We start from the raw sequence: 18,356 nt of genomic DNA, 5'->3' as shown, positions 1-18,356 counted from the left end.
TCTCAAACCCTCCCTCTCCAGATGTTATAGGAGTTATCAAAGGCAGCCTCGGACTTTGTCTGTGTACATTTGTTCTCGGAGCTCTGCAAACTTCTAGCCAGCCTCTGCCCAGTGCAACCCTCTCGGGAGTCCATTCACCAAGAGTTGTTTGGGATTGTGCTGCCATGTTGTAATTTTCATTTGGAACATTTTGGCTGATTGTAAAGATGAGGTTTAATTAATGAGCGGCTTTGCAAGTGTTTGCTCCAGCGTTTCCCTTGGGATTCACTTCTGCTGGTGGCAGAGAATGACAGCAAGGAACTTCACATGGGGATCATGCTGTTGCCGGCAGACTTTGCCACTGCCTCTCTGCAATTCCATCACTGCAGTTAGAAAGAAGGTAGACAGAGAAATTCCCTGTTCTGCCGTAAGCCTTTTACCATAAACCAGAGCTGTACTAATCTACCTTGGGCTCAGGTGAATGAACACTTGTCCTGTTCTAAAGGCTCTGTGATGAACAGCTAGCTGAGACCCCTGGGGACAGACCACAGACCCTGTAAACTCATTAAAACTGGCACCAACAGTGAGTGTAACACACAGGCTTTTTCTGGAAAAGGAATTTTCTGGCTTCATACCAGACTCATGGTGAGCTAAAAGCTCTGTTTTCCTGAACCCAGCTGGTCAGGAAATGTGGCACTGAATGAAGCTCCCTGTGTAAGCAGCACAAAACATTATTGATATTTCTCTCTACATCAGATTAAGGAGCTTCACTTACGACAGAATTAGTCCCAGCTGCTTCATATATCTAGCCATGATGCTCACAACACTTACTCTGGTAAGGACGGCCTGTGCAGGGCTATGCCATCCATTGCACTTGACTGGAGCTCTCAGTAACATGGCTGTAAGATGTTTACATGCACACTTTTAGACAGAAGAGCTATAAAATGAAAGGGGAATGCACTAAACTCTGCTCCCTATCGGAGCACTGACATGCACTTCACTAGTCAGTGTTACATCAGAATTGTGCCTGGCTTGTTGCTTCCAACGCTGATGCAGAAATGTGTTTAAAGGAAACTGAGGGCACGTTTACATGGTGCAACAAAGCAAACTGGAAGGATGTTTTTAGCTGCCCTGGGTTGACCCCTGCTGGTGTGCTCTAAGAAGTACCTTGTTTGTGTTAATGTAATTCTGTTTGGAACAGAAGTCCACCAGCATGGCCTTTTAGAGTGCACCTGCAGTGTCTACATGGGGAAGTTGGAGTAGTTTACAAGTCGTATCCTTCTCGCGTGCTTTGCTAGTGCCATATAGACAAGCCCAAAGCTTGAAAAGCAGATGAAATGAGGAAAGAAGTTTACACTCCCAAACTCATGTGAATTAAACTCTTGGTTTTAATTCCATGGCATTGGTTTGTGTGCTTTTTAATCTTTACACGCAAGTGCAAAGATTAGACATTGCACAACGCTAATTAAAATTGATTGTCCAATACTGGAATTGATTAGAGTGCATTGTCTGTACCATTTAATCGGAAGCCTGAAAGAGTTATTTTCACATGCACACAATGAAACAGTGCACTTCAACTATGGCTAGTGGAGTTACATACTCGTCAGACTGAAGGGGAAAGAACATCCTAAAGACTCCTGTTGATGATTCTGTTGTTGGTCAGCTTTCCGAGTGTAGGACGTCTGGTCTGTCTCTCCCAGCCCCAGACTACCCCCAAAGCCTGCTCAGGTCTTTCCTTCAGAGTGCGGTTTTAGTCTCAAAACATAAAAATCAGAAACTTAACACCTAAATAAAGAGTTGGGGTTATTATCTGACCAAAGCAAGCTCTGGAATCCTTGCCTCTTACGTTGTGCCCCAGCTTGTTTCATGTAGCTCTTGCCCTTGCTGCTGATTTACTCACTGGCTTTTATAGTCTCTTGATCCATCTCAAGTCATAGAACCCGGGTCCCAGTTTGCTTTAAGGGCCAGCTCTGGGACAGAATAACTACAACTAAGCATGAGAGCATGTTTTGAGTGATTGGTGTAATGGGTTCCTTTAAGAGACAAATCAGCAGACCTGGAAGTTGGCTCTTTCTGACTCCTGAGCTGAGCTTCTTCAGCACTTGGTGGAGATCATAGTGGCTTTTCTTTTGTTTCCTTTTTACCACAACTCATTCAGATGAGAACTCTTAACAGCAGCAACGAACCCCACTGTGTCCTTTGAAAGGTCCAAATTAAGGAGGTTACTGACTGTGTGTGGATCCAAAACTGATGCTAAAGATTTGGTGTTTCTTACCTGCGTGGCAGGGCAACTAGTATGTGTAATTGAAATAAGACCTGAAACTCCTAAGATAATGTGAACTCTAAACTTTAGCTCCTGGATTGTCAACACATCCTATCTGCCTCTATTTTTCTCTGACACAGTGAGGGTTGGGGACTTAGGCTGTAAACAGATTGATGATCATTTCCTTTAAAGGGGTGAAGGAAACGCCGCTTGTCCCATCTTCCTTTCTAGATTTCTCTGTAGAAATATCCTGCCTTCTGTTTCCTTGTCCACTCTCCAGGTAAAGCAGGGACCGTCTTTCCAACCACTGAAGACAGAATTGTCTGGAGGTAAAAAATAAGCTTTAATCATTTTTACCTTTTTTTTAAGGACCTTTCTGCATCATTGAAGTCAGCTTTATCAGGTCACCTGGAGACAGTTATTTTGGGCCTGTTGAAGACACCGGCTCAGTATGATGCTTCTGAACTGAAAGCTGCCATGAAGGTAAATGAGGACTGAAATTAAAGTCTCTCCAAGTCTGATGCCATCCTTTAGAATTACTACTCGAGGCCATGATTTTTTTTTAAAATGGCCACGTATTTTTAAGTGCTACAGTTTTCACGTGTGCAATGTAAAGCACTCCGAACCAGTATCCACTTGTTGAATTCTCAAGCCTAAATTTTGTCACTTCTTAAAAATAACATGGAAAAATGAAAAGAGAGTTAAGTCCATAATTGATCAGCTGCTTTGCATAGCAACCTGTATAAGAGCACTGAGAAAACAAATTAGTTTCCTGATTGCATTTCTGCATTAAAAGAAAAAGGTGTTTACAGTCTTAAAATGAAGTAGTGGAATTGTTAGCTGGAGCTGAAAATTCCTGTGATAAAACATAAATCATATCCACTTACTGGGTCACACCACTGATTGTGAGAGCGTGACTTACCTAATCCTTTCCCATCCTGGAATCTGAATACAAGAAGGTGCATAAGGCAGATTTCCCAAGGAGCCTGTGAAAAGATGGCTTTGAAAACTGACTAACTATGCGCATACAAAACTGTGAACACCTACCAGTGCCAGGATTTGCTTTTAAAATCCTACAAGACAACTCATAGTTTGGGTTTCATATTTCTAAATTTCACTCAGCATTTTGTATGCTGTGGTCTTGCAGCTGTGTCAGTCCCAGGATGTTTGAGTGATGAGGTGGATCAGGTAATGTTGGTTGTTGGACAACTTCTCTTGGTGTAAGCAGCAAGCTTTGGAGCTACCAGAACTTTTCTTCAAGTCCGGGAAAGGAGCTCCCAGCATCACAGCAAAATGCAAGGCGTAAAGATGGTTTAGTGTAAGTGGTTAGCACACATTGTAAAGGACCATTTATGGTTGAGTGGCCCCTTCCCTTGCTGGGAGTCTCTTTCCCAGACCTGAGGAAGAGCTCTGTGTGGCTCAAAAGCTTCTCTCTCGCCAAGCGGAAGTTGGTCCAGTAAAAGACACTACCTCATCATCCACCTTCTCACTTACATTTTTGATATTCCATGGTGTGTTAATTTTTTAATTAATTTAAAATAAATATTTGTGTGAAGAATTTGTATTAAAGTTGGGAGCAAGAAACAAAACAGTTAGACATCCTAGCTCATAGAAAGGGTACAAAACCATTTAATAATTCCTAGGCAAATTTGGTTCTTTTGAACAATCAAATGCTGCCCTCTGCTGACTGAAACAGATACAGTATGTTTTATTCTAGATCAGTGTTTCTCAACCTTTTTTATAAAGTACTCGTTTTTCAAAAAAACGTATAAGTACCCCCAGTACCTACAGTTTTCAGACGCACACAATTTTTTTCTACCATTGCAACACATCTGTTTAAACAACTTAATCGTAGCCGGGCAGGTGGTGAAATTTTGGGGTGTAAAAAGTACAAAAAGTCAGCTTTCTCCAAATTTCAGTTGTGTTGAGGTATCCCCCAGACTTCTCTCAAGTACCCCTGAGAATACTCATACTACTGGTTGAGAAACACTGTTCTAGATTATATAGACTTTTGTTTATCATTTTGTCTTCTCATTATTTATATGTCTGTGCTTATGGACACTCACTGATGCAGTACTGTATTTGTATTTAGAAGACCAGGCTGCAAAGCTCACAGCAGAACCATTGCTGGTGGCATTGTGCAGTTATACTTCCAGCTGGTGACAAAGTATTTATCCTCATCAGCTCCTTATGTTCACCTCTTCCACTGATCCAATGCCTGATACCCGGGGGCTGGACACTCTATTACACCTGCTGCCCCACCAGAGGACTGGAGTGCACAAAACAAAGGCGCAATTGGGCTTTTTTGTTTGTTTTTAATCCGTTGTTGTTGGAAGCAGTGTACCTCACAAGGTAGAAAAGTTGCTCAATTTATAGGAATCATGAATGGATCTAAAAAGCCTGAAGTCACACCAAAGTCCTTGTTAGTAAGAATTTACCAGGCCTTAAGGTTTAATTTTGTAGCCTTACCTAGAAGTATGTTTTACGATTAGACCCTAAGATTATATTTTAATTCAGTAAAGCTGTATGGATATGTTATGGAAAGCTTTCCCCATCATTTTACTTTCAACATAAAGCAGAATTGAGTATCGTTTTTACCATCTATAAGAAAAGTAACCTACATGACTTCTGTCTTGCTGATGACATATTTTTCCTTGATAAAGTTAGGAATTTAGGAGGTGGGGTTTTTTGGCTTTTCAAATACAAAGCCTCATTAAATCTTGGGTAAAACCCCTTCAGGAAAAGGAATGGGCTCATGAAATAACTTCTCCTCTTTTTCATAATAAAACTTTGAAATAAACAATTGACCAGTACCTGAGGATAGGAGCACATTGATTGAACTACACTGTTTTGGAGCATCTGAACTCCTATAGGGTTTAATTATCACCTGACACCTTTTCATAGGGGTTAGTAATTTTCTGTTTGTATTAACAATATTTGATTTCTATTTTAATCAATTGTAATTCATTGTAGTTCAAAGTAGTGTTGCTATGTTTAGTTTTTACTGTCGCTCTACAGAAAGGCAAGTAATATAGAAACCTGATTATTACATCTTCACTTTGATCACAAAATCAGACTTTGCAATACATATTTTATCATGTCCTTTCAGTACATACAGCTTGTTCAAAATGTGTCTGTTCATCTGAATATTTAGTCTATCATGCTAAAGACACTTTTATTTCTTAGTATTAACATGGGTAATAATACTGCCAGATCCCTCTAAATTTTGGGTTACTGTATTGATTTCTGCTCTTGTAAAATAGCTAAAGAATATGTAAGAGCCATAACATTCTTTGTGGGTATAAAATGTTAATCTCAATTTTTTTATTTTAACAAAGCTAAGTAGAGGTGAGGCTATCTTTATTTGGATTATTATCTGATGGTTAAAAGGTATTTTTCATTTGAAATAAACAATTCCTCTTGAAAATTATAATGTTCCTTACTTTAGGTATGCTGATTCTGCAGTGCTCTTAAGGATGAGCTTAACTTTAAACACGTGAATAGCTCCATTAATGTCAAGTAAAGCATGTACTGAAGTGCTTTTCTTGATCAGGGGCATAAAATAAGAGATACTGTTATTTTTGGTAGGACCTGTTCTGAAACACATACCTTTAACAGTTAAAGAAATGAATACAAACAGCATTTTTCTTTTAAATGAAAAATCAAGCAGAGAATATTCACATGCCTTAAGTCAAGAATTTACTTAAATGCTTTGCTGGATTAGGAGTATGAAAGGTGCTGGCCTCTGAGTTCATATTACCCCAAGTCTTATGTTTAAGTAGCTTTGCTAAATGACTGGCAAGGATTGTCTGTGTACAAGAGACCGGGTCGGCGCCCAACATGAAGGGGTAAAGTTTTTGATCCAGTGCACTAAACAGACAGGTTGCTATTGACACGTTGGCCTCATCTAGAAATGGTGTCCCTAGCCTCTGTTTGTCAGTAAATGGGCGATGGGAGGGATCACGTGAGGATTATCTGTTGTGTTCCCTCCCTCTGGGGCACTTGACATTGGCCACTGTCGGCAGACAAGATACTGGGCTAGATGGACCTTTTGTCTGATGCAAAATGGCCATTCTTATGTTCTTTGAAACTCAGTGAGATGGTCAAAGCAGTGTTGAAATACTCCCAGCTTGTGGTTTACCACTGATATCGTTATCTGTATTGCAAGGTTATTAGACTAATACTTGGCACTCAAACACAGCTTATCTTTGGCTTTTTAAAAGTCCTTTAAAAAAAAAAAGTATGTCAGCCTCACGGCAGCCTACATGATTGATAAATAGTACTGTTAGTCCCATTTGCTATTGAGGTAAACTGAGGATCAAAGTGATTTTTTTCCCCAAAGGTTGAACAGCTAGTCATTGACAGAGGAAGAACTCCGGCCCTCTGTGCTTTATGCTAGACTGTAGTGATTTGCCTGTACATACAAAATTAGGTAACATTCCACTATGTGATTGTATGGAAGGTAGAGTTCAATTTGGTTGTGGCCTCCCATGCACTGTGACAAACCCTTTGTGTTTTCAAGGGAGATTTTTAGCATTGGGTGGGTGCCTGCTCCCAGTAAATCAGTACTCAGCCATGCCAGTTGAAGATTCTAATAGAGAAATGCTGGCTTGTCACAACTGAGATATTGGGTAGCATTCATTTTCACATTGCTTTCTATGCTGTGTCACTAACCCAGTAGCAAACTAGTTAACGAGAAGAAAGAGGCTCAGCCATTAGCACCAGGGTCAATATCATTGGCAAAAATACCAGCTTAACACTTTTATGTCTGTGTGGGGAAGGGAGTGTTATCTAAGATTGAGTGAAAAGAGTACCACCAAAGTGTGTGCCAAATGTTTCAGAACCATTCTTTCAGGCTGGCCTTTTTTAGTGTCTGATGGAAACTTGACCTGTTTTTTAGGGCTTGGGAACTGATGAAGATACTCTCATTGAGATCATCTGCTCCAGGACAAACCAGGAGCTCTGTGAAATTAATAAAGTCTACAGGGAAAGTAAGTATTTTCTTGGGCTATGTCTAGACTACAAGCCTCTTTTGAAATAGGCTTTTTCGAAAGCTGAGATCGTCTAGACAGAGATGGTCTAGACAGCAACCAGTATTTTCAAAAAAGAGAGCCGCATTTTCGCAAGAGAGAACCCAGGCAGTCTGGATGCTCTCTTTCGAAAAAGCACTGATTGTGTTCAATAACGCCTTTTTTCGAAAGAATACTTTTGAGAAAAGGCATTATTCCTTGTAGAATGAGGTTTTTCCGCGGTTGAAAAACCCGCCATGTTCTTTCGATTTAATTTCGAAAGAACACGGCAGCAGTCTAGACACAGGTGAAGTTTTTCGAAAAAGGTCACTTTTTTTTTTTTTTTTAAAGAAAAAACCCTGTAGTCTAGACACACCCTTAGTGTTTTCAACACAGCAGACTTAGGCCCTCCCATTTTCTCCTTTTGGATGAGTGATGGGAAAATTTGGAAGACTTTTTTTAACCACTGGCCTTCCTAGGGGCTCTCATTATCCCTGTTGATTTGGTCAGATACTACAGGCAAAGGTATTTATGCTGGCATAACTGAAGTTTTCAGTGTAATTGTGTATAACTCCTTATGATTTATGGACCCTTGGATATTGGAGATGTTCTAGGGTGAAATACTGCCAACACTGTTGTCTTTAGAACCCAGGATTTTACCCACTGTCACTCCTTCTTAATAACCAAATCTGCATAGATTAAGGTACTGTGCAATTGTGCCTTTCAAATGTTGTTTTTACTTAATTTTTGTATCTTGAAATTAACTTGAATCCCAGAAGCATTCTCCATTGAGTCAGAAATTTGTATCTCAGGGTTTGGTGCCTTGGAATCAACTGCAGATCTTATAGTAAACAAATATGGGGGGCATCTTCCAATAATTTGTTTCCTGTGAAAACAGCAGCACTAGTCTGTTTTCTGCTTCTATTATAAGAAAGACAGAGTTGGAGTAAGCGAAAGCAAAAAACTGCTCATAGATTCTGTCCATGTTGAGCAGCTGATTTTGGAAACTACTGAAGAAGCCTTTTTATCACCTTAATTGATAGAGCTGCCAAAAAAGGCATGCAGATCTGGACAAGACTTGATAAAAGCATGGATTTTTTTTTACACTTTGCTGTAGGATATTACCCATTCCTAGCTGTATTTTTAAGTTGATGGTAACAGGATTTAACAGTGATTTGAACGTGAGTTCAGTATCAAATAGTATTCCTTAAGATTTTTTATGACCCTTTCATGTTTCAAATCACATTCATCACAAAGGTGTTCAGTGTGTTCACAGGTAACTACAAGAGTCTTATTTAGCTTTAATTGGAGAAAATACTGATATATTTGATAGCTGCAAACAATTCTGTAAAGTAGCAATGGCAAAATCAATACAGTATGAACAAAAATAGCTGAGTGTTAATGGCGTAAGATGAAAACAATTATTATAGCGAGGAATTGGATGAAAGCCTGTAGATGGTACAATCCAGAGAGAGATAGCGATAGAACTCCAGAGGGAAAGGAGCAGTCTTGTAGCAATGCAGAAAATTGATACTCTGATAAGAAAGCACTCCTGTATTTAGGCATACATATTTAAACTATAGTCATGTTGTATAAAATTGTCTATTAGCTGCAAACAGTCTAAAAAAATCAGGGCTTGGTAATCTGGATCTTCTGTAATGAAACATGCAAGAGCCTTGGTCTTGTGATTGTAATAACGGCTAGCAATGCACACCTGGATGGTAGAGCCTTGCCTGCCCTAGGGATATGAGCAGGGCTACCCGTGATCCAGCCTGTTACACTGTTTTAATAGATTAGCTGGTGGTTCCTATTTGTCTTCCCATAACAGTATCTAAAGTAACTTGCAGATGCCACCCCTCCAGTTGACCGTGATGAGGTATGGAGTAATTTCAGTGGGTCAGCAGTAAATAGAAAAGTATTTGCTGTTTTCTAGTGTACAAAACAGAACTGGAAAAGGACATTATCTCTGACACCTCTGGCGACTTCCGCAAGCTGATGGTTTCCCTGGCAAAGGTAACGCTATTCTGAGTCTGTGAGGTGAGGGTGGAGCCTGGGGCAATTCTGCCTCAGACTCTGCCCCTGCTCTACTCCTTCCTGCTCCCATTGCACCACTTCCCTGAAGCTCCTACCCCAGTGATTTAATCTGGGGGATTACTGGGGTGTCTGGTGAGGGGCGGTAGCGGGGTCGGGGCCCCCTTCACTCACTATGGCAGTGAGAGCTGCAGAAAGCTGAGTGACCCAGCAGCCTGTGCCGCTTTGTTGCCCATCTCCCAGCCAGGGCGCTTAGCTCCCTGCTGCCCTGGGGAAGTGGAGTGACTCAGCTGGGAGATGGCAGTGGAGCGGCTCCCCTTGCTGCACCTCCTGCCTCAGGTGGCCTGCCCCCTAATGCTGGCCCCTGAGTAATTCCCCAGGTTGTCCTCCCCCCCCCGCCCCCCGGCTAATATCAAGATGGGGGACTGTCCCATCTATAGGATGGTTGGGGTGATTGCCAGGGGGGCCCTCCAAAGCGTGGAGCTCCAGGCAACTGCCCCAAATTGTCCTATGGACAGGACAGTTCTGTCAGTGTCTAGCTTTCCTTAATTCTATCATGTTTCTCAGTCTGCTCACCTGTGGTGGCAGCTATTTACATTGACTGTGATGAGCGATTGCCTAGAAATCCAGTCCCCTGACTGATACCCAGTTTGGATTCGTGTGCATTGTCCCTGCACAGCTGACTGATTGAAAGCGCACTCTGCAGATGCTGAATGACCATGCAGGTTGATGAGAGTAACAAGCACAACAGAGCTTTGTAATGGAGCTGGAACATGCTGTAATGCTCATTTGGGAAACGTTGGCTGACATGAACTGAAACAAACCCACGTAGATAGCAGCTTCCACTCTTTGAATTCGGATACATCTGCTTAATGTTTATTCTTCTTGTTTGAAGGGTAAAAGATCTGAGGACACCTCTGTGATTGATTATGAGTTGATTGACATGGATGCCAGGGTAAGTGCTGAGGGCCAGTGGTAACTGAACTGTCCAAAATGTGCTCCATCTGAAAATACATGTCAGAAAACTCTGAATAGAGAGTAGAAATGCTGCTTCCTTTTTCACACCGAGAGCGTGCGCATACGTTCCCTAGCAGATTAGGCAGATAACATTGGTTTCAGCATGTTGCACTTAGGATCATGAGCTCAGCCCTTTCCATACCAGGGCTCCCTTTCCCACCTGTACCATACATAGCTGTCCTATTGCTTCCTTGATAAAGAGACTTCCTAGTGGAGTTGCATAACAGGGCAATGATCCTCTGCTGAGACTGAGAAATGATAGTGCCCAGATGATTCCAAGAGAGAATATGGAGAAGTCTTTTCTTGTCTCTCTCTCTCTCTCTCTCTCTCTCTCTCTCTCTCTAAAAAAACCTCTTCCTGTGAGACAACAGAGTGACGTCATGCATTACTCTGTGTCCCGCAGCCCCTCCCTCAGCCATGTGGCCTCCCCCTGTGGAACTGGCAGCCACGTGGCCCCTTCCTCCCCCGTGCTTGGATGGGAGCTGCAAGCGATGCGGCCTTCCTCCCTCCCCCGTGCTTGGATGGGGGGAGTGGCACAACCCCCTGGCAGCTGCGGGGAGAGAGCTGGGCCTGGCTGTGCCTTCGACCTGGCCCAGCCCCCTGTGGCCAGGCAGGGAGAGAGTCTGGGCTGCTGAGGCCAAGGGCAGAGCTGGGTCTGGCACGGCCTCGGACTTGTCTGGGATGGGGGAGCCAGGACTGGCATGGCCTTGGCCCTGCCCGGCAGCCGGGAGCAGAGTCTGGCATGTCCTGGCACACCTTGGCCCAGCCTTCTCCAGCCACAGAGCCAGGCCTGGTACGGCTTCGCCTGGGGGGCGGGGTTAGGGTTAGGCTGCAGCCGGGAGGGAGGGAAGAGAGAGAGGGCCCCAGCTGACGTAGCTGCGGGGGGTGGGGGTGGGAGTTGGGGAAGGAGAAGGGTCCTGGGCTGGTGTAGCTGCAGCCTGCCCCTCCCTGGTGACGGGGGCGGTAGGGTTGGCTACCCCGCATGAGAGGAGGGTTGGTGAGCGTAGCGAGTAGGTGGCACAGCTCCCTAGTAATGATTTAAATGTATTAACAGTTTTATGAAACTGTTCCTGTCACCATTTAAACCCAAGACCTGACTGTTCTTTGGGAGGTCAAGAGTATCTTCACCGAAGCCAATGGAATTATAGCAATTAAACCTTGTTAGTCGAGAATCAGGTCTATAAGTCCATGGTTCTGTATGCATCCCCCTCAGTGGTTAGGTTACGTATGTGTCTATATTTAACATTTCCCTCTGGTTTGGCTCAAGTAGGACTTTTCTTCTGAAATATCCTATAGCTTTGCAGTGGCTCCTTCATTTTACCCTGGGTGACTAAAATAGGACTTTTCATCTAACCACAGGACCTCTATGACGCTGGTGTGAAGAGGAAGGGAACTGATGTTCCTAAGTGGATCAATATTATGACTGAAAGGAGCATCCCCCACCTCCAGAAAGGTACTGCTGAAAATAAAAAAATCGAGAAGAGGGAGTTAGGAGATGGTCATTGCGTGGTTGCAATAATGATTAAATCAAGCAAGAACCCAGAAACAGGGAGATGTTTGTGGAAAGTGTATCTGCTGAACCATGACTATTTGAAAAGAAATGCATTTGTGTCTGTAGAGTAAATATGTTAGTCCACCGATTCGAACATACGTATACACGCCCAAAAGCAGCACTTTCGGGAATGTTCTCTAAATTCACTCCTGGAACCATTTAAGCGTATCCTTTCCATATGCGAACATCACACATGTAACGTTTCTGTCAGTGGGCCCTAGGAGTGGCCTCTGATGTTTTCACATAACAACTGTCCAGGAAATTCCTTTAAGAGTTTTATTTCTGAGGGCATAAATGCCACAGTGTGAAGTAGAGCAGATGGACCCAATATGTGTCTAATGGGCAATCTCTCACAATAATTTTTTATATATCATAGTGAGAAAACCAATACGTGGTGACATTTTCCCAAATCATTGATGAATCGAGAACTTCCTTAAATATTCATGGCAATCAAAATGAAGTAGCATACGATCAAGATATTGGTGGTCAGATTTCTTAATGTCCCTGGCCCCTTTCTAGTTGTATTATGCAGGTTTTTATGCACATTATCTTTCTTCCCCCTTGAATTTGTGTGTACAACTCAGGTGCACTCCTGTTCTTTAATTATTTTCTTCCTCACTATAGTGTTTGAGAGGTACAAGAGCTATAGCCCTTATGATATGCTGGAGAGCATCAAGAAGGAGGTCAAGGGAGACCTGGAAAATGCCTTCCTTAATCTTGGTAAGAAAACCATTGTTAAGGTTATTAAGAATGGAAGTGCTCTCACATTATACTTGCTGAGACGAGGCAGAGCCCGGCTGTTTCAAGACCAATTCGAGGATCCTGGAGAAGCTCGGAGCGCTATCAGTGCGGGATCAGTCATTGTATTTTATTATTTAATCTGAAGTGGGAGGAGTTTAGTGAGTGATTTACTGCCCTGTGGTAAAAGTCAGCTTCATTCCCCAAAGTGGATGATTTGCTGTGAGTTCATCTCCAGTTTATAATCTTCAGTGGAAACAGTTGTTCTTCCAGCTGTTTGTAAAAAGGGCGATTACAGCTCCAATCTGAGGCATTAAATATTTGCTTGTGATTTCCTCTTTGGAAACCTGAAAAGTTCAAAAAGACTGTAGAGGGTTGGTGGCTGGAAGGGCGTATGTACGTATGTGTGTGTTGGGTTGAAGCCAGTCTAAGGCTTCTGGAGACTAGAAAACGGAGGTTGATTTGAGACTGTATTCTGTGAAATGAATGGCAACACAAGGGCGAATGTGAGATCTGGGTTGTGGAATGAGAGTAATCATAGAATCATAGACCTCAGGAGGCTGTAGAGTCCATTGTGGTGACATTTGGTGGAGGGACGTTATTGTAGGGGGTTATTCATTTCAGATGCACCGAATTGATAGAAATTATGGTAGAGCCAGGTTCTTGTTTGTTCTATTTGTGTCATCTGCATTTGCATTCTCAAAAAGAATGTGATCAGAATGTATTAAGATGAGTATGGATCAAAGACTGAAACCTGGGGGGGACGGGCCATAATGAGATAAGATGGCAATTGAAGGAAAGAAAATATTTTATTTGATTTTTAAGGACTTATGGTTAAATTGCAAACCTTCCTTGGTACAGTTACTTAAACATATTAGCTTCTAGGTAGTAAATGTTTCAGGCACAGATCATTTGTCCTTAAGGTTTTTGTTGGTTGGTTTGTTTTTTTGGGGGGTGGGAAAATCCTCTCTTAGTTCAGCAATCAGATCTTGAAAACCCTTTCCTAGTTCAGCGATCAGATCTATAAAGAAGGAGTCTAAGTCATTTTAGTTTGCTGATCTGACTGTCTGCAGTATACTTAACTAATATTATGTTCTTCACTTTGCAGTCCAGTGCATTCAGAACAAGCAGCTGTATTTTGCTGATCGATTGTACGACTCCATGAAGGTAAGGTGGACTGAAGAAGGCCTTATTTCCTTGTACTGAATTTTTTGTACATCTTTGTAGTCAACTACCTTTTGATCTTTAGTCTGCATGAAATCTGTGATTGTTTAGATGGCACTGGAATACCTAATGATGGCATCATGGCCAGCTTTCTGCAAAAGAAGGCTTTAAATTCTATGCATAGAGAAATTAGCCTAATGTATCCTAATCAATGATGTCAGGAGACATTTGATGCAAAAATAGATTAATGGCACCTGCTTGCAAAAGTAGAACACAAAGAATTATAATAGAAGCCCCTACAATTGTTACTTAAAAGTGCAGAGCAGTGGTGACTATCAGTTTTTCCGCACCAGTCTCTCACGTGCATGTTTTTCCTTAGGCCAGGAATATAGACCTTGATGAAATATTAGTGTTCATTTTTTTCTAGAATAAACTTAGTCTGGTGTTTCCGGGGTAAGCACCAATTAAAGTAGAGGAAAGTGACAAAAAGCTAGACTGACTTAGATAAGCTGGGAGCACTGATGAGCAGTTAGAACAAAGCCTGACACTCAAATTAAGTTCAAGCTCTAGCCTACTCTGACTTCCATCGAAGTGAATGAGAAATGTATCTGGCCCATGGGTAGGAGTCAGAGAGATTCCATACACAACATACATAGCAAGAGAAAGTGAGTGTAGGAATGGAATAATGAAACTTTGCAAAGTGCACGACTGCAACCTGGTGAATACCAGAATTCTGGGGAGTGAAAATACAGGCAATGAACCAACACAAGTCACAAGAAATTGTTTTAGGGCACATGTAAGATCACCTTGTGTCCCAGTTCAGTCACCAGACTGTAGAAAAGGTCCCAAGTATGAAACAAGATTGATTAAAAGAAGCGAAAGATTATTATAAAATATATAAACATTCTGTTACCTAGAGAGAGGATTGTTAAGCAAGTCTGAGTGAAACCTTCCAGATACCAAATACATTAGTGATGAGCCTCTTTGAACTGGTGATTGAACCTTCAGACTCTCAGACCCATGTGCTTTAAATTGATTTAATGGAACACTTACAAATAGTTAAGGTTCAGACTGAGCAGTAACATAAAATAGTTAAAACTTGGGCTGAGGGAAGGTTGCCCTTCAGAGGCTAATTTTGTTTTTAATTGCTGCACTGAAATATAGTCTCTTGTCAGGTGGTGGAGAGTATTGTTTGGAAAATAAGCTCGTTTCTCAGGTTTTTAGGAGGACTTTGAATGCAGAAAGAAGTTCATGGAGGTTAGGTCCATCAATGGCTATTAGCCAGGATGGGCAGGAATAGTATCCCTGGCCTCTTTCTCTGGAGGTGGATGTCGGGAGAGATCACATGAGGTTTACCTGTTGTGATCCCTCCCTCTGGGACATCTGGTTTTGGCCACTGTCAGCAGACAGGATACTGGGCTAGATGGACCTTTGGTCTGACCCAATATGGCCGTTCTTATGTCCCTGTGGCAAAGTACAGCTCATCAGTAGAGTTTCTTCCTTCTTACATTACACTGGTTCTCTCGTTTTTTCACTTCGCCATACTACAGCTCTCAATGTAAATTTGCTTTTAGGGCAAAGGAACCCGTGATAAGATCCTGATCAGGATTATGGTCTCCCGCTCGGAGGTTGATATGCTGAAAATTAAGAGTGAATTCAAGAGGAAATATGGAAAATCCCTCTATTATTTCATCCAGGTAAATCATGAGGCTCCTTGTTATAATCCATGTCTGAGGTTTTCAGAGGCACCCAGCATTGGTCTAAGTATTCCTGCTAAAGTCAGTGGGAATTTTATCATTGGCTTCAGTGGGAGCAGTTGGATCAGTGTCTCTCACTTCTGAAAATCCCACCCTTAGCTTTCAGCAGTTGGATACAGTGAATCTAGCTATATGCAGAGCTTAAGCCACTTTTGCTGTGTTGAGCAGTCTGTGGGGAGAATGTTGGTGTCAATAAGCTGGGCCTTCCCACAAAGAGAACCAGAAAAAAATAGCCACAGACAGGCTGTTATGGAGCTGCCCAAGGAAGACGAGATCCTGCCCTGATTCTAAGCCGTGCTGTCTGTGGAAGTTACCATAGCCCTGGCCCATATGGAGTATGCAGAAGATAAATCTCAAGCCATTTTTTTTCTTTAAAAATATTACATGGACAATGGGGGGCTTTGTTGGTGCCACTTAGCAGTGCCACTAGTTTCAGAGTAGACGCAGGATGGATTCCACCATCACTGTAATTAATACACCTCCCTGAGAGGTGGTAGCTATGTTCATGGAAGAATGCTTTCCTGGAACTAGATTAGTGAATAGATGGTAACTATAGGATAGAATTGAACCATGTTCCTTTGCTCCTTGCCATTAGTTTGTTAATTTTATATAATTCCCCTTACTGGTCCCACTTTTATCATGGTACCTGCCAAACAGTGTAGAAACTTCTGCCTATAAATAGACTCCTACTCAAACTTTTTCCAGCAAGTCCATGATAGAGTGCGGTCACCCTGGGACTTTGTGTAATCTTTGCTTCTTCCTAAAGTTTCCTTTTCATTTTTCTTCTCTCACTTTGCAGCAAGATACAAAGGGCGATTACCAGAGGGCACTGCTGAACCTGTGTGGAGGAGAGGACTGAAAACTGTGACCAAAGAAATCTGTCAACAGATGTGCTTTTTTGTTCTTAATCTTCCTGCAGTCCTAGGAAAATCGACTTGCCTAGCTAACTTTAACTTGCCTCTGTATTTGCAAGATGGATGGTATTGTTTGCTTTCTTGTACTTCTCTAGATAACAGTGCATTGCTTGGCTTTACCAAAGTCCTTTTTCGCAAGAAAAATGAACATTCCAAGGATAAGGAGGTGAAATGTGTTTGTGAAAGACTCTGCCTCTTTATGTAATGTTTCTGTTGAAATACAAATAAAACTGAATTTTTACTTTAAGAAAACATGTCTTTCTGTTGGGTGCTTTGTTTCATAGCGTAGATTGACATGTAAACATTCAGGCTGTGTCTACATTGGCATCCCTTTCCGGAAAAGGGATGCTAATGAGACACATCGCGATTGCAAATTCCGCGTGGGATTTAAATATCCCCCGCGGCATTTGCATTTACATGGCTGCCGCTTTTTTCCGGCTTGGGGATAAGCCGGAGAAAAGCGCCAGTCTAGACGTCATTCTCTGGAAAATAAGCCCTTTTCCGGAGGATCGCTTACTCCTACTTGAAAGTAGGAATAAGAGATCCTCCGGAAAAGGGCTTATTTTCCGGAGAATCACGTCCAGACAGGCGCTTTTCTCCGGCTTATCCCCAAGCCGGAAAAAAGCGGCAGCCATGTAAATGCAAATGCCGCGGGGGATATTTAAATCCCACGCGGAATTTGCAATTGCGATGTGTCTCATTAGCATCCCTTTTCCGGAAAGGGATGCCAATGTAGACACAGCCTTACAGTTTTTTGCCTGCTTTATTTTCTCCATGAAATTTTCTTCATGTTGCCCTGATGCAAGGCCCTGGATGAGAAATATTCCTTGCTAGATCAGAGGCAGTTTGAGATTGGATATCTCATGATGATGATGATCTAGAAATAAGAGCTTAATACCATGAATTGGGGGGCGGGAGTGAGTAGGAGGGTGCTAGAAAATATTTCAGAGCAGGATCTGACAATCTGCAGAAGGTTATACCATGCAGGAATGAGAACTGAGCTTTTCAAATTTGTCAAATATACCTCTTGAGCTGGCCAGTGGGACCATTCAGTAGATAATACTAATCTTTCACTGAACGCACCTGTCTAATTTTAAAGGGGAACACGCCCTATTTTTTCAGATTATTCTGAATTCGTTTACAAAAAAATGCTGTTTCATACTGGATTGCAGACAGTTACAGGCATTGATTAAGTTCCCGGCTGTTCTTGATCTGGAGGTGGCTTCTGGCCTTCCTTCTGGTCGCCTTTGATACACCTGAAGTGGTAAAATCATATCCAGTAATATAAACTTCACAGTGAGTGGCCTCAGAAAGCAAATCATGTTGGTCTCTGCATTTTATCTAACCTGACATTCTTCTGTTTCCTCTCTCTGCTTCATTAATGTTTGTAACTGATGTCCCCCATCCAGCAGGCTCTGTTTTAGAAAATGTTATTAGAACTGAAATAAATGTTCACTGTCCGTGAGTGCAATGGCTTGCTAGTCCCGACAGAGATTCTGGGCCAGATTTTTCCAACAGGGAGCATGGATTACTTGTGTCAGGATCGGGTCCTAGGAATTCACAACTTACATTTAGCTCCAATTTAGAACATCAGACCGGCCATACTGGGTCATACCAAAGGTCCATCCAGCCCAGTATCCTGTCTGCTGACAGTGGCCAGATGCCCCAGAGGGAGTGAACGCAACAGGCAATCATCATGTGATCCCTCCCTTGTCATCCATTTCCAGACAAACAGAGGCTAGGGACACCATTTCTACCCATCCTGGCTAGTAGCCATTAATGGACCTAAATTTCAACCTCAGACCCTTACACTGATGGCCTGACACCAAGAAAGCAAAGCAAAACATTTGCAAGCTGCAGTAATTGGGGGGAGGAGTGTGCCTCTGTGGGGTCACTGGCTGCCCTGCTCCCTATGTCAGAGCTTCACCCCCG

General features: G+C 42.4%; 1 protein-coding gene across 2 annotated transcripts in view; it reads left to right on the top strand.

Annotated features, from left to right (window-relative positions):
- Window positions 1-16,678, top strand: part of ANXA2 (annexin A2) — a 44,317-nt gene extending 27,639 nt beyond the window's left edge. For both annotated transcript variants that reach the window (XM_075897687.2, XM_075897688.2), the window contains 9 exons: window positions 2,612-2,725; window positions 7,143-7,233; window positions 9,185-9,264; window positions 10,178-10,237; window positions 11,659-11,752; window positions 12,476-12,571; window positions 13,698-13,756; window positions 15,328-15,450; window positions 16,310-16,678. In XM_075897687.2, the coding sequence (XP_075753802.1) occupies window positions 2,612-2,725; window positions 7,143-7,233; window positions 9,185-9,264; window positions 10,178-10,237; window positions 11,659-11,752; window positions 12,476-12,571; window positions 13,698-13,756; window positions 15,328-15,450; window positions 16,310-16,369 (777 nt within the window). In that variant the 3' untranslated portion in view covers window positions 16,370-16,678. The remainder of the gene's footprint in view (window positions 1-2,611; window positions 2,726-7,142; window positions 7,234-9,184; window positions 9,265-10,177; window positions 10,238-11,658; window positions 11,753-12,475; window positions 12,572-13,697; window positions 13,757-15,327; window positions 15,451-16,309) is intronic.
- Window positions 16,679-18,356: the final 1,678 nt, after the last annotated feature.

The sequence above is a fragment of the Pelodiscus sinensis genome, chromosome 14 (genome assembly GCF_052426305.1).
Source record: "Pelodiscus sinensis isolate ZL-2025 chromosome 14, ASM5242630v1, whole genome shotgun sequence".
Classification (NCBI taxonomy): Eukaryota; Metazoa; Chordata; order Testudines; family Trionychidae; genus Pelodiscus; species Pelodiscus sinensis.
The sequence above is the reverse complement of the archived record's forward strand: the minus strand, read 5'-3'. Positions and strand labels throughout refer to the sequence as shown.